This window comes from Otolemur garnettii, unplaced genomic scaffold (genome assembly GCF_000181295.1).
Source record: "Otolemur garnettii isolate 467f Iridium unplaced genomic scaffold, OtoGar3 scaffold00004, whole genome shotgun sequence".
In the NCBI taxonomy this organism is placed as follows: Eukaryota; Metazoa; Chordata; class Mammalia; order Primates; family Galagidae; genus Otolemur; species Otolemur garnettii.
The window spans coordinates 1,197,303-1,213,105 of NW_003852399.1; the positions used below are offsets into that span (position 1 = coordinate 1,197,303).

General features: G+C 38.2%; 1 protein-coding gene across 1 annotated transcript in view; it reads left to right on the forward strand.

Moving 5' to 3' along the window:
- ASAP1 (ArfGAP with SH3 domain, ankyrin repeat and PH domain 1) overlaps positions 1-15,803 on the forward strand; it is a 345,855-nt gene that overhangs the window by 179,179 nt on the left and 150,873 nt on the right. Inside the window, exon 3 of the mRNA XM_003782341.2 lies at positions 3,183-3,255. Coding sequence (XP_003782389.1) covers positions 3,183-3,255 — 73 coding nt within the window. The remainder of the gene's footprint in view (positions 1-3,182; positions 3,256-15,803) is intronic.

Genomic DNA, 15,803 nt, shown 5'->3' on the forward strand with positions numbered 1-15,803 from the left:
CCTTTAAAAGTAAATACATGAACTTTTCATCCTGCCAGTTCATAGAGGAGTTGGTAAAACATCTGACAAGTTCAGAGACTACACTTCCCCCTCCAACAAAAGGAAGTAGTAGATGGTCTCATAAAATATCATAGCTGAGATCTTCCGCATCCCTTTGTTCATTTGGAACCATCAACTCCAAATGTTCAAGAAGATTAAAGCCCACTCATTAACTTCTCTTGGAGTAAACCCATCCTTATGTGGTGGTCATCATTTCCCCAAAGCTGAACTAACAGGTTATTTTCCTACAGAAACAGAGCTTTTTTCCTTTCTTAAAAATAATTAAGAAATGTTAAGATCCAAGGGAAGTTTAGACATACCTTCTACAAGGACTAGGTGGTATGTTTGAAAAAGCTTAAGCTGATAGTGTATGACACTTAGCAAGCTATTTTACTTATTTATGGCCCAAGGCATTTCATCAGGGGAATAAAGGCAATAATATACATATTGGGGGCAAAGGGTGTGGTGCACCTTTTGGGGGCAGGACCCAAATATAAGTGGGTCATTATCTGACAAAAGCAATCAGTGTAACCTGGTTCTGTGTACCCTCAATGAATCCCCAACAATTAAAAAAAAAATGATGAGAATTATTTTTTAATGTCACCGTGAAAACAGTTTATCAAACAATAAGCCCTCTGAATTCAATCTCTTCAGTGAGTTCTTATGTGTATTATTTTCTTTCCCTCATATTATCCTAGCAACCTGAATGTCTTGTAATTGTTTTTAACTCAGATATATCTCTGAGAATTGGTGTGTAGTCCCCCTCCATATGATGTGGCTCTGTTTTTAGCTTCAGCTCATCACAGAAGTCATTGGAATGCTGAATTAGGTGGTGGTTAGGAGATAGGGTCTGTCGTGAAAGATACGGGTTCAAATTCCAGCTTTGCCACCCTGGACAAGTTAACCTTTCTAAGCGCTTGTTTCCTAATATGTAAGATGGATATAATAATGGTACTTATTTCATAGGATTTTTGTGAGATAATTCATGTTAACTTCTTAGCACACACTGGTACATACCAAGCATTTATCAAGTAATAGTTATCTTCTCTCTTTGCTCTAAATTATAAATCTTAAATCTTGGCAATAGCTCATAATTTTTCTTTTCCGTGAAACTGGCAAAATGTTTCCTTACGCATGACAATGCACTGTGACTGGTATATGAGATGACTTGAGGCACTAAGAGGAATATTTTATATAGTTAGAGGGATGTCTTAATCAGGGTGTCTTCATGGTAGGTGGTCCTCATTTTGCATTTATTATAACTCTTTCTAATGCAGTTACTTAGTGTTTTTAAAAAAGTGTGAATGGATTTAAAAAATAATATTAAATGGAAGTACAGGTGGGCCTTAGCTGTGACAAAATTACGGCGTTGGAATGTAAGTGAAACCAGTGATAGAAATAGCATTGAATCAGCTGCTGTCTAAAAACTGTGGTTTTCATCCCAGTAGAAAAAGCAATCATTTAATACAAAATAAATAAAATAAATAAATATTTAAAAAAAGAAAAAGCATGTGCCCTGATCTCCACCATCCAAGTACTAACCAGGCCCGACTCTGCTTAGCATCTGAGATCAAGACAAGATCTGGCATGTTCAGGGTGCTATGACCATAAACAAAGCATGGGCTTTAGGCTTTGGTAGATATTAGTCCTTCTGGCCAGATTCTTCCTCACATCTAGAAACAGAAAAACTGGTGGTCTTAGGCTGACATTAGCACTTTCTGGTTCCGTGACTTTGAGAAAGTTACTTCATCTTTCTTTCCCTCCCTTCCTATAAGTGTTTACTGAAGACTTACCACATTTGCTTGTCTGAGAAATGAAGATGATACTTGACAGGGTTTTTGTAAAAAAACAATGCAAAAAGGTAGGATAATTAAACACATATGAGTAAATGTTAGTTCTTATGTTATTTAGGATTTGTGGTTGCAAGTGATAGAATCCCAGCTTTTACTGACTTCAGATAGAAGACATTTACTGTCTTATGTACTCAGACTACAGGAAGGTTGCAATGGTATACACCTTAGGGACAACTGGGGGCGATGACTGAGGTGTCACAAGACTCTCTCCACCTGTTATCTCTGGTACTCTGTCTCTGTTAATGTCATTTTCTCTGACCAGATTCTTCCTCACATCTAGAAACAGAATTATTGGTGTTCCTAGGCTGACATGACCAGAAAGGGACTGAGTGTTGTGATCCTTGTTCTGTAGCCCCGAAATCCTTGGAAGGACTCTGAGCCCAACCAATATGGGCCAGGTGCCCAGGGAACAGGAGCTGAACAAAAATGGCAGGACATTCTTCTGCCGTTGCATTTACCCCTTTGAACTTCCCTATGTAACCTTCAGAAAAGTACTTACTGTGGGCTTCATTTTTCTTAAGTTGTGAAGTTTAGATGCACGTATGAGTACATATTTAATGTTTTAAAATATTGTATATGCATGTTTATTATTAAAATATGCAGCAACAGACCCCCTAAAATCCCCCCCCACACTTATAGCACAAGTAGATTAATGTGGCTGTGTTGATTCATCATTTTAAAGCATTGCCAGAATCATGGCAGCATTCTTCATTATTGTGCTTTTTTAGTAAACAGGATTTTTAAAATAAAACTGCCATATGTCATAGCTATTTTTTTTTTAACACTCAAAGAAATCCTCAAACTTAAAAGCACTGTGAAAAGCTTTTCAGGTCATTCCTACTTATCACACCCCCTTGTATGTTTTTTTCTGGTAGAAATTACCATTAGGTGATAAAATATGTTCAGTCCCCGGGTATCCTGCCATTTCTCCTGCTTGCCAGTCTCCCTTAACAGATCGTAAACTCCTGAGAGAAGGAAATAAGCCTTAAGACTTGTTAGGTGCCTTGAAGATTTTCTTTCCTGTGCATAGCTTAGCATGATAAGTGACTGAGTGCCACATTATTCACTCCACAACACTGAGATTGGTAGAATGACTCTGCATTTATCCAGAACACATAACCGCTTGAATGCTGGGCACTTCGCTCTCTGAAATGGTTCTTTGCTAGTAAATATCAGTCTGCTGTTGCTTTTGTGCTAAGCAAAACAAATGCAGTTATGAATGAGTGCTTCTTTTTTTTTAATTTACAAAATTTTCCAATATCTTTTTTCCCCCTTATTTTTTTCTTTCAGGCTCTAGACCAAGATAGAACAGCTCTACAGAAAGTGAAGAAGTCTGTAAAAGCAATATATAACTCTGGTCAAGGTAAGCACAATAACAGTATCAGATAACATGAATTATAAAGAAGACTTGATACGATGGAAAAGTAAATAGGTGAATGAAATTCAGATTTTCTCTCATCTTCTTCTCTTTCTCTGTTATCTGCCCAAACCTCTTGGTGTTTCCAAAGTAAAAAGAAGAAAAAACATTAATTGTAATGGATTTATTATATGTTTAAGAACTTAATGGAGTTCTGGGTAATTTTGTACGAATGACATATAAGATGTATATAATCTTTGTGTATGTGACCCACCTATAATTCACTGGATTCAGTTAAGCACACCAGACTCGCAGGATGAAAGAGAGGAGGAACGAGGTTAAATTTAGATCTAGACCTGCCAACTGTGTTCTTTTGTCAGAAGGAATGCCAGATAATCTCTGTAACTACATGTTTATAAGCTTTGGCATAGTGACTTTGTCAACTTGGAGACAAAAGTATGTTGTCAGTGAGTAGATGGAAAAAGGTAGGCTTCATTGCCACGGGGAAGGAGAGACTTGGAAACAAAATGAATTTCAAGGTTTCTGACTCACATCTTTTGTTACCATTACTGTAACACCAGCTCACCTACACAGAGGTTACTTCTCTAAGAAATCAGTGGTCTGTAACCTGGCAAAGTGGGAGAGGGTAGCAGACTATAACAGAAAGGACACAAGCTTTGAAGGTGGACAGATGCGGGTTTTCAGCTTTGCTAACTCACTTATTAGCAAGGTGACCTTCAGCTGGTTACTTCACTTTCTTGAACCCTTATGTTTCTCATTGGAATGAGAATGGTGGTATTACAGAATTATTGAAGAGATTTAATGAGCAGCCCTTCCAGGTCATGGGTGTTCTGTAAATGACAGTTCCTCTTAATTTTATTATCATAAAATTATAAAGCAGAAAGGAACATGAATGAGGCAGAACCCTCAGGTACTTTATGGCCCACCTCCATCATCAAGGCTGGGAATCAGTAACCTAACTAAACTAGACACCTAATAATCTCTTGTTCTTTAGAACCCTTAGGCCTTGAGGCATTCTGTTTGCACCCTTGCTGCCTTGATTTCACTCCCTCATTTCTTTGTATACAATAAAACACTAACTTCTCATTAAGATAGATAAATGATAATTGTTTAGCGGTGACCAAATGTTCTTTTAAGTCATGTCCTAAGTCCTGATTTATAATGTCTTTCACTTTGCTTTGATGAACTCCCACATGTGGTAGGCCCCTAATAGATATTAGTTCTTTGTAGAAAGCAATGGGGTAAATAAGTAGGCGGTACCATGAAGGAGGCTTCTGAGATACTGATATTGATTCGTTTCTTGATTTAGATGGTAGTTACATGGTTAAATTCACTTTTTGCTAATTAATCAAACATTACTCTTATTTCATGCCCTTTTAAAAAAAGAGAGAAAGTCAAATAGTGCAGGTCTGAGTTTGAATCCTAGCTTTGCCATACTTGTTAAAGTCAAGTAAATTAAACTCGCATGCATCTTTAAATTTCTTCACCATAAAATAAGAAAGTTACGTAATTTGCAGAGTACTATATGGGCAAAATGAAAGAACATGTAAGGCCCCTAATAACACTGCTGTCACTGAGTAGGTGCTTACCAAATGGTAGATGGGGCAAAGTGGGAGTTAAATCAGTAGCATGTATGCCTTCTCTGTTTTCTGCTTGCCAGTCTCCCTTAATAGATCGTAAACTCATGAGAGAAGGAAATAAGCCTTAAGATTTCTTAGGTGCCTTTAAGATTTTCTGCACGTGACATTGGACCACTCTGATTTAATAAAGAGCTTAATGAGCCATTATTCGCCTTAGGAAGAGCTGTCAGTTCTCTATATGTAATGGTTCATGCTTGAGGCTCTCAGCTTAGGAGCCACAGAAAGGAGACCTTTGCTTGACCACTATGAGGTGCTGCCATATTACTGTTCTGGGGGCTCCATGTCACTCTTTTCTTTTCCATATATTCTTGCTAAAGATGCATTTCATCCTTTGGCAACAATGGCCACATCATTCAGCAGCTCATACAAAGGCTTTTTCACTTGAGAACGTTTCATTTTGTTCATTAAAGAGTTTCCTTAGTCACAGCTTCCTTGGATAACAAGAGGGAGAGGTTGTCCCTGTATCGGGATAAGGAGAATTCAAGGGGTGGGTGCAGAATTTGGGTGCCTTCTCCTCCCCTAGACTGTACTCTCCTGTGGATCAGAGGATAAGGAGCTTTAGGTCCCTCCAGCCTGGTTAGGGGGTTCTCCTTTGTGCTTGCCTCTTAAATTTGTGCTATCCATTAGAGTAGCCTCTGGCCACATATGGTTTTAAATTTTAAATTAAAATAAAATAATATTTAAATCTAATTCCTCTGTCTCAGGAGACACATTTCAAGGGGTCAATAGCCACATTATGACTAATGGCTACCTTATTGGACATTGCAAACAGAAAAACATCTCTGTCACCCTAGGAGATCCTTGTGAACAGTAATACTACCAGAGAACATGTATCCCATTGTGTTACCATTGCTAACCGTCTCTCTTGGATTAGAACCGTGTTTCTTAACCCTGGCTGTTCATAGAATCACCTGAGAAACTCTTAAAACCAGGCATCCCTCAGACCAGGTGTCCTCAAACTATGGCCTGCGGTCCACATGCAGCCCGCCTAGGACATTTATCCAGCCTGCCAGGTGTTTTTGCCCCCACTACCTGTCCTGCTTAGCAGCTGACTCGTCCCGGGGCCCGCAGTCCGGCCCTCCAACGGTCTGAGGGACAGTGAACTGGCCCCCTGTTTAAAAAGTTTGAGGACCTCTGCCTCAGACCCACACCCTAGAGTTTTTCCAGAGTAGGACTCAGGTATTGGGATTAAAGAAATATTACTCCCCAGGTAATTCTAACATGCAGCTAGACATGAGAGCTTTTACACTGGCCTATGAACGTCATAATGAAGGTTAGTACTGTGTCTTTCATCTTTGTGTTAACGTGCATTTGTCAACATAGTTTATTAGTTCTTTCAAATAGATATTTATTGGGCAACTATTCTATGCTATTACATGTTGGGTGAATGGCATGAATCAGAGTCTTTGCCTTTATGAATTTTACTGTCCATTGTAAAAGAGAAGTATCTAATCAGATCATCAAAGTGGAAAGTATTTTTAATTAGAAACTAGAAAGTGCCCTAAAGGAAAGTTTAGGATACAAAGGGAAATTCTGAGAGAGATCTGATAGAGGGCTCTAAGGAGGAAGATTATTGCATATTTAACCACCATCCTCAGGCTCATTGGGTGTTTGTACTACGCTAGGCCAAGCCAAACAAGCCTGTCAGGTAAGTTCTATTATCCCATTTCATAGATAATGAAACTGAAGCTCAGAGAGCCAGACTACCTTATTCAAAGTGCCATACCTAGCAAGTAATGGGAGGAGTGTGTCTTAGTCCATTGGCACGGCTATAAAGGAATACCTGAGGCTGGGTAATTGGTAAAGAAAAGAGATATTTGGCTCACAGTTTTGCAGGCTATTCAAGAAGCTTGGATACCCACATCTGCTTCTGGCAAGGGACTCAGGCTGCTTCTACTCAAGGTGGAAGGGGAGGGAAAGTCTGCAGATCACATGGTGAGATAGGAGGAGGAAGTGTCATGCAGTTTTTAACAATCAGTTACCTTGGGGACTAATAGATTAGTCATAGTCATGATCGCAGTAAGCCATTCATGAGAGACCGCTCCCCATGACCCAAACAGGTCCCTTTAGGACCCACCTCCAGCACTGGAGATCAGATTTTGATGTCCAATAGGTAGGGCCGAACAAACCATATCCACACTACAGCAGAGAGCCTAGCTGACCCCACCTTTACTCTTGACTGCTACTTCTCTGCTACCTACTCTACTCTTCTCTGCTACCTAACACAAATGAATTGTATCACGTTAGCTGGATGGGTTCCTTCCAGGGCAGCTTCCTGAGGATGGTGGTTAAATATGCAATAATCATGAATATGCATGAATGGATTCATCAACTGTAAACTACCAGCTTTGTAATCTGAAGGATGACTTGATGGTAAGACCACAGTAGTAGTTACCGGCCTGTGGCTCAGAAGTGTGGAAATAAACTCAGATCCCTCCAGGCTCTTCACATACTGCCCAGGCCTGATAGAGTTTCTTCGGGCACAAAAATGAGCACAGTATATCTGGGTTTTGGTCAGCATGTGTGGGCTGCACTATGACAATTTTTAAAAACTAGCTAGATGAGTAAAACAGTGGTGTTGCATATCTTTCCATGATACATGCTTGGTGGAATCCCAGCCATTCCCATCCAAGGGCTTTTGGCCTTGTTCACAAGAGGCTGAACCCTGGTATCTGTTTTCCAATGTGTTTTCATGATTTTCTTGCTTTCTCACAGTGCTTAAGGGACACACAAAATCCACTTGACATTCTTTAAAGATTTAAGAAGCATTTTTGTATTTCTGGTTGGAGATAACTAACCACTCACCTTCCTAAAGTGATTTGAAAGATTGTCGAAAATTGTGAAGGGTCTTACTCTTAAAATGTATTTTTTTGGCTCAGTGCCTGTGGCTCAAGTGGGTAAGGTGTCAGCCACATACATCTGAGCTGACGGGTTCAAGTCCAGCCCTGGTCCGCTAAACAACAGTGATAGCTGCAACCAAAAAATAGCTGAACATTGTGGTGGGTGCCTGTAGTCCCAGCTACTTGGCAGGTGAAGGTAGGAGAATCACATGAGCCCAGTAGCTGGAGGTTGCTGTGAGCTGTGATGCCGCTGCACTCTACCCAGGGCAACAGCCTGAGGCTCTGTTTCCAAAAAAAAAAAAAAAAAAGGTATTTTTTAACACATAAGCTTTTATCATTAAGTATTAATAACAGTAAGAGAATTATTTTTTTAACCTTTTGACTGCAAACAACATCTATACGCGTTTAAAGAAGATGTTCATTTAGTGCTGACAACACCTGTAGGCATGTTTAGTTTCTGAGTGCTCCACAGTCAAAGGGTGAAACAAATTGTGATCTTCATGCAAGCCTTTTGCTTTGAAGTTTGCTTTGAGAATTTATCTCTGACTTGTCATTGGTGTATATGAGGACATTTAAAATAAAAATTGAAAACAAAAGAAAATCGAGTTCTGTGAATTGTTTAGAGACCAATGGAAAACACTCTGAGACATTGTTTTCCTGTGTTTTCTAAGTTTTGAAGTTTTAGTGTTACTAATCTATGAAACACATGGTCATTTAGGAAGTTTGCCTTCGAGGTCCCTCTCCTTACCCTCTCCCTCCCTTTTCCTAACATATGATTGAAATAGACTTGTTTGTTTGCTACTCTAGAGGTTTTAAAATAACCTGTATGTTGTACAAGCATTTTTGGCATTTTTTTATTTCCAAAGATGGAGCCTAATTCCCCTCCCCTTGAATTGTACACTGGAGTTAGTAACTCCCTTCCAACAAATAGAATGTAATCGAAGTGATGTCATATGATATTCAAGCCCAGTTCATAGAAAAGATAGCTTCCATTCTTCCACCCCACCCTGCCCCCGTGTTCTGATCTTTTGCTTTAGAGGAAGCCAGCCACCACATTTTGAAGACACTCAAGCAGACCTGTAGATAGAGGTGTCCCACCGAAAACCACTAACAGCCATGTGCGTGAGGCACCTGCAAGCTAATCTCTAACCCCTGTCAGACTTGCAGATGACTGCATCTGCAGCTGGCATCTTGATCTCTGTCTTCATGAGAGACTCCCAGTCAGCATGGTAGGAATGAGGCTGGCATTTGTAACATTTCTGACCTTGCAAGCCTGGGCATGGATATGAGAAAAAAGAAGTTAACTGCTTGTTTCTCAGTGTTGTTAAAAAAACATAATGATATGTATTTTTATAAAATGGAAGTGGTATGGTTCGTAGAAAGCATGCTTACACTGAATGTGTTGTCCCACCAAATGAGTTAGCTAGGTTGAATAGATATATTATAGCGCACACACACACTTGGGTACACTTTTCCTTGGGAATAAAGACCCAGGATATTCCCACTACTAGGTATTTTTCCGTATTGAAGCATTTTTTTTTTTTGGTCAAATTAAAATGGGTATTTTATTATTATATGATTTACTTCCTTAAAATTTACATATATTTGGAATAAACATTAGTGTATTAATAACACATAGTGTCCCCCAGAAGTTTGTAAACATTATAGGTCTGAAAACTGGGGCTGGTAAATCTTTTAATTTTTCTGGAAAAAGAAAAAAGACAGTGGAATGTAATTTGATTACAAGCATACAATATGACAGTCTTATTCTTGAAATACAAATAGAATAGTTTCATAACTTTTTCACTGCAGGAAAGACAGCAATTGATGTTCTCATCGCCCTTTGTTTTTGTCCCCTATTCTCTTTCTGTTAAAATTAAGTAGTAGGTAGTTTTTTAAGAGAGCATTAGTGGGTTTTGTTTTGTTTTGTTACAAGACAGCGTCTCACTTTGTGCCCTTGATAGAGTGCCTGGCATCATAGCTCACCTCAAACTCTTGGGCTCAAGCAATCCTCTTGCCTCAGCCTCCCAAGTAGTGGAGACTACTGGCCTGCCACAACACCTGGCATTTAGAGATAGGGTCTCTTGCTTGGACTGGTCTGGGACTCCTGGGCTCAGGTAATCCCAGAATGCTAAGATTAGCAATCCCAGCCTCATTTGTGTTTTTAAAATAAAATTAATGTGTGGTGTTCTCTCCAGATTTTCATTTTGTTAAATTAATTTATCTACTTTAAGAAATACCTCATGGTACATAATGAAATCTAAGATTTTAAAGGTAAAGCACTAATTTTATCAGTGGATAAGAACCAGATGCTTTTGTAGCCAAGCCACTTCATTTTGGCTGTTTTTTGTTAAACAGTTTTTTAGTTTTTTGGTTTTTTTATAATGCAAAGTTGGATGTAACTAAATTTGATAATTAAGTTTGGTATCTTACCATGGTGTCATATAATGCTATTTTAATCCTATAGTTTTCAATAGGAAGAAAAATTTCCTTAATAGGTGTAGATAAGAGGTAAAATAGATTAGGATTTTAATAAAAGATAGGTAAGAATAAAATGTCAAAAGGTATACCAAAAGCAACTGGTCTATATTTAGGAAATTTTATCTTTTTGCTGTTGCCCAAGTTTGTGGATGATAATCAGATTTCTTAAGAAATCTTATTGAATTACAGTAAGTGTATTAGTAAAAAAGTAATAGTAGTTCTTAAGCACTCAGAAGGCTTCAGAAATGCTGTGGTTGAGCAAAGTCTAAACAAATTTCTTTGGGCCTTCAAGGCAGTTTGCATTCTTGTGAGTTCATTATTACTCTTTAAGAGATGAAAACAAATTGAAATAATAAGTTCTTTCAGGATGGTCAAGGAAGGGGGAATATTTCCAGAAGTGGGAATATTTATCCAGGAGAACATATGGGGATAAAACTAGAGGGATTAAAAAATGCTATAAGAAATCAGAATTTCTTTCTAGAATAATCTTAAAACCCCAGGCTTTTTAGGAAGTTCCAACTTCTAAATTCCAGGAATTGACTCAACTATTCCATTATTTGAAATCAGAAGCTATCTGCTGTGTGTGTACGTGTTTCTGCGCGTCCTCCCTTTCACTGGTTGTGGCAAGAGGGCTCTTAGTTTTATTTAAAATGAATTAATTTTTTTATATGTGTCTGTATCTTATGGGAATGTACATCATCAGAAATTAACTTACTTTAAATAAAATTTTGAGCATTTATTTCATGACTAGTAGTTTGAGGTTTTTAAAGGTTAGGGATGAATGACAAAATTACTTTATGAAAGGTGAATATAAAAATGTGTTTCTCTACCATAATGGTTCCATTTTGGTAAAAATAGTAGTAGCTGCCATTTGTTGGATATTGCTATGTGGTACGTAAATAGAGTCCATTGTGGTTCTCAGTCGTAACTAATTTTTTTTACTGTTTACAATAAAGTTTCAAATTAGTGACTATAGTTACCTTAAAGGATCACTTTTCAACTTTGAACAGACCTTCCTTGACAATTAAGTCAAGATTCTATGGCTCTATATCCTGTTGTCCTTTATTCTGAATTACATTTTGATCATGTTCTTGGATGGTTTATGTCTCATCAAACTAGGATTATATTTTCCTGTATAAAGATGTTGCACTTTAACCATAGCAAAAAAAATCTGTGGTAGAATGCTAGGTTTTCAGTTTTATTTCTGTGTGTGGTATTTTCCTATATTGTGCTGAATTCCACAGACTCACCTGACCAGGTAGAGACCCACATGTGAAGCAGATGCTTGCCCCATAATAACGTCTAGCAAGCAGTCCTGTGTTGAGTTTCATTTGAGGTTTGCATGTAGACATGAGTTTTAAAGTGTCCATTTCTAGGACTAGAGAAGCCTCTCCACTTACACTTTTAGCCAGAAAGAATAACTGCTGACTGATTTTTTTGTTGTTCTTGATGCCCTGTTTGGGTATGGAAATCAAGCTAAGTTTTTTTGATTCTGAAGTAGATTTCATCGATAATCAGTGCCATAAGACAACACTTAGGGGTTCACAGAGGATGGCTGTGCTCAGCCAGTTTGTCACTTGCATGCACAGATAACAAAATATTCTCAGATCCTCCATGTCTAGATAATTGACCAAACATGTACTTTTATTCTTTATGGAGGTTGTATGTATGTGGCCATGAGGGTTGATTATGAGGCCATCATCAAACACCTGGAGCTGATTTTTCTCACTGGCATTTTCTGGGGTTTTTTTCCCCATTGTGGAAATACAGTGTGTTATTAATGTGTTTACTATAGAAAATACACATGAGCTAAAAGAAAAAAATGCTAATCAGTCACATTTCCTTTTAAAACTTTTTTTGTTGTGTGTATTCTGAATCACAAATGCACACGCTTACAGAGCACTCAGTACATCTGTGCACTCTGCAGCCCCCGTTCTCTTCCTGGTCCCATTCAGAGTGATGCCTTCTCCAGGAGTTTGAAGTGGAAAGACCTATGTTGAGGTTGTGTTTGGGGGTTCGCTGCTTTTGCTGTGAGAAGTCAGAGCTCTCAGGTACAGAGCTGGGCTGTGATCTCTTCTCTGACAAGAAGTAACTGACTTTCTTAACAAGCCTTTTCATTTCTCAGGACCTCAGTTTTTCTGCCTATGAAATAGTGGTTATAAAAGAGATGAAGAGATTTTTGTAATGTCTAAAAAGTTCATGGTGTCCAACAAATAATCCATTTCCCCAGCAACCAAAAGTGGGAAAAACGGCTCTTTTTGATCTCCTTCACAGGCATGTGCCGTAGCCTTTCTCTCAGACTCACGGTCTGCACCCCTAGGGAGGGCAAGAAGCTTTGTCTTTATATTCAGCTAACATTTCCTTTGGTTCTGAACATTTGTGGGTTATAGGCCCGTTTATGATTTCAGAATAATAGACATTCTCCGAATTTAAAAAAAAAATCTTACAAAGGACATTTTCAAAATCCCCTGAAATTGAGATGAGAACCATTGATTTATATAAATAGTATATTGTAATATACATACTATATAGTATAAATAATATAATATTAATATATAACTTATTAAATATATAAGCATTGATTAGAAATGCATTAAAATGTTTTTATTGACAGAGATGGATGATTAGAAATAGTTTGGAGAGCGCTAGTAGAGAAGATACCTATCTGCTCAGGCCAACTCCTATCATTGGCTGCCTCATTTAGCAGAACAAGGAACCCAGTGAGGTTTTATTTTATCACTACTATACACAGATCTTACAAACCAAGATGCTAGAGCTCAGAAGAACTAAGACATCTACCCAAGGCCATAAACGTGATAACCTAAATAACCTTTGTATCCCATGGTAGATGCTTGATAATTTATGAATTAATAGTATAATGTGGAGCCATAATTTTAAATAACACCCTTTTATTTCTAAAGGCTTAGCTCCATTGGGTAGTCTTATTGCAGAACCTGAATTAGGGAGGAACTAGTGTGTCCTTCCTAGTTTTTCTTAGAGGCCAGATCTCAAAGTCTCGCATTTGCCTACAGACCCATCAGCAAACCAAAGTGTAGTGTATATTTCTTCTGGCACTTAGGAAGCCTGAATGATAAAAATAGAGGAGGAAACATTTCTGTTTCTGCTGTAGGGAAGTGATGTTCAGGTGCTGCATAAATGCTGAGTGATAGCCCCGAGGAGCTCTGTAAATGTCTTTTCCTGCAGCTTTATGATTTAATGGATTTGTCAGTGCTGCAGAAGTGAGAGTGTGCCTCCTGAGTTTCCAGGGTACACCCCAGAGCTTGGGGCAAATTCCTGCTGAGGCTTGGCTAGAACTTTGAAAGAACAAACCCGAATTCATAATGACCTTGAGAAATTGTGGGAATGAATCATCCAGAGTGTCATGGAGAAAGACAGTTTAAAAAAAAAGAAGAAAAGCACACAGGGCTTTCTGCTTCCAAAGACTCTACCTTTAGTCATAGCAATAGACCTTTACAGTTAGCAGTGTTGGGAACAGACGAAGAAACTGAGTCTCAGGGAAGTGAAATAACTTACTCATGGTCAAGTAAAACTAGGTGTAGCGAAGGGAATAAAGAGTTTAGGCTCTTTGTTAAATTGTAGCTAAGGGAATAAAGAGTTTAAGAGTCCAGCCCTCATTCCCCAGTAACATGATGTCTGTAAAACAAATCATTTTCAAGGTCAAAGGATGAGTGGTGCTGATTTTATGGATTGATGGGATGAAAAGGATCCCAGCCCCAATCTAGTGATAAAACAGAAGAGAGGGTAGTGCTTTTAAAATCGTAACCTACCTTACTCTAGACTGAATGTGCACACACACCACACATATTCTCACTTGTGTTGGTTTCTCTGTATCTCTACGCACTTAAGCAAACACTGGCTTCTTTATTCTGGCGTACTCTATCGTGCCTATATTGATTGTATGCTGCTACCTCCAAGTCTGCTTCTTTTTTATTTTTTATTTTTATTTATTATTTTTTTTTTGATACAGAGTCTCAAGCTGGGTAGAGTGCCTTGGCATCACAGCTCACAGCAACCTCAAACTCTTGGGCTTAAGCGATTCTCTTGCCTCAGCTTCCCAAGTGGCTGGGCCAATGTCCTGCTTTTTTGTTGTTTTTGCAGTTGTCATTGTTGTTTAGTTGGCGTAGGCCAGATTTGAACCTGCCAGCCTGGGTGTACATGGCAAGCGCCCACTGAGCAACAGGCACTGCCAGGTCTGCTTCTTAAACAGCTATTTATTTTTCATGTTTGTGTTCAGTTATCTTATCTTGTAAAACTTAACGTGCTCCATTGAAGTGATGTCTGTGTAGTCATTTCTTTATCAAATAATAAATAATTATCTCTTGCAGGCCATGTTAAATAGAAATATATTTTCATACAGAAGAAAGTGAAAACTCTTCATAGAAATAAATCCATTGCAGATGGATTAAATACTTAAATATTGAAAGGAAAATAAAACTGAACTGTTGAAAATTAATGAATGTTAGAACCCTTCATTGTACTATATAAACAAAAGCATTGCTTTGGATTAAAGATCTGAATATATTAAAAAACCCACTAAACTTAGGAATGTAAGAAAGACAGAAAACTTAAAAATCTTGTGAGTTAAGGTTAATATATTTGACTATATGAAATTTAAAACTTAATGCATGGCATAGGACAAGTTAACAAATTAAAAGACAAACATTGCAAAACATAGCACAATAGATGGCTATTCTTTATACAAGGCATTGTTGCAAATTGGGAAAAAGGGAAGCAATGAAAAACTAGGTTAAGTAGGTAGACAGGCAAAAAAGGAAATTTAATGAATAATAAAATATAAAAAATAGGCTTACGATAGTCAAGTATTTTACATCTATGTGGCAAGAATTACAGAGAATAGTAGCATCCGTGTGCTGGTATGGTTACAGAGAAATAGGCTCTTTTATATTTGTATCACTGTTGGGAATGTGAATTGCTTCAACTTCTTTGGAAGCAACATGGCAGGATTGATTAAAATTTGAAGTGTACACCCTCTCCCCCAGAAATACTGCTGTTATAGATATATATTTCCAGAGATAAAGTAATAGCATGTAAGAGCCTGCCTCTAAGAGTATTTATTACAGCATTGGTTTTTGGTTGCAAAAAATGCAAACAACCTGGAAGCCCCTGGGTGGGGTAGGGATGTTACTATGGAATAAAATCCCTGGTAAGGTAATCAGATTTATTTATATTACATTTCATGATCTTTATTCAGTAGGAAAAAAGCCATGAAATCTTACAATATCCCGTTCAATTTTTTTAAAATGAGGAAAGAGGTGGAAACTCCTGTATGTGTGTGTATATTTTTTTTATAAATTTTCATTAAGATACACTTCAGACTCAGAGCCTATGGCTCAAGTGGCTAAGGCGCCAGCCACATACACCTAAGGTGGTGGGTTCAAATTCAGCCCAGGCCCACCAAGCAACAATGATGGCTGCAACCAAAAAAATAGCCGGTGTTGTGGCGGGCACCTGTGGTCCCAGCTACTTGGGAGGCTGAGGCAGGAGACTTGCTTGAGCCCAGGAGTTGGAGGTTGCTGTGAGCTGTGATGCC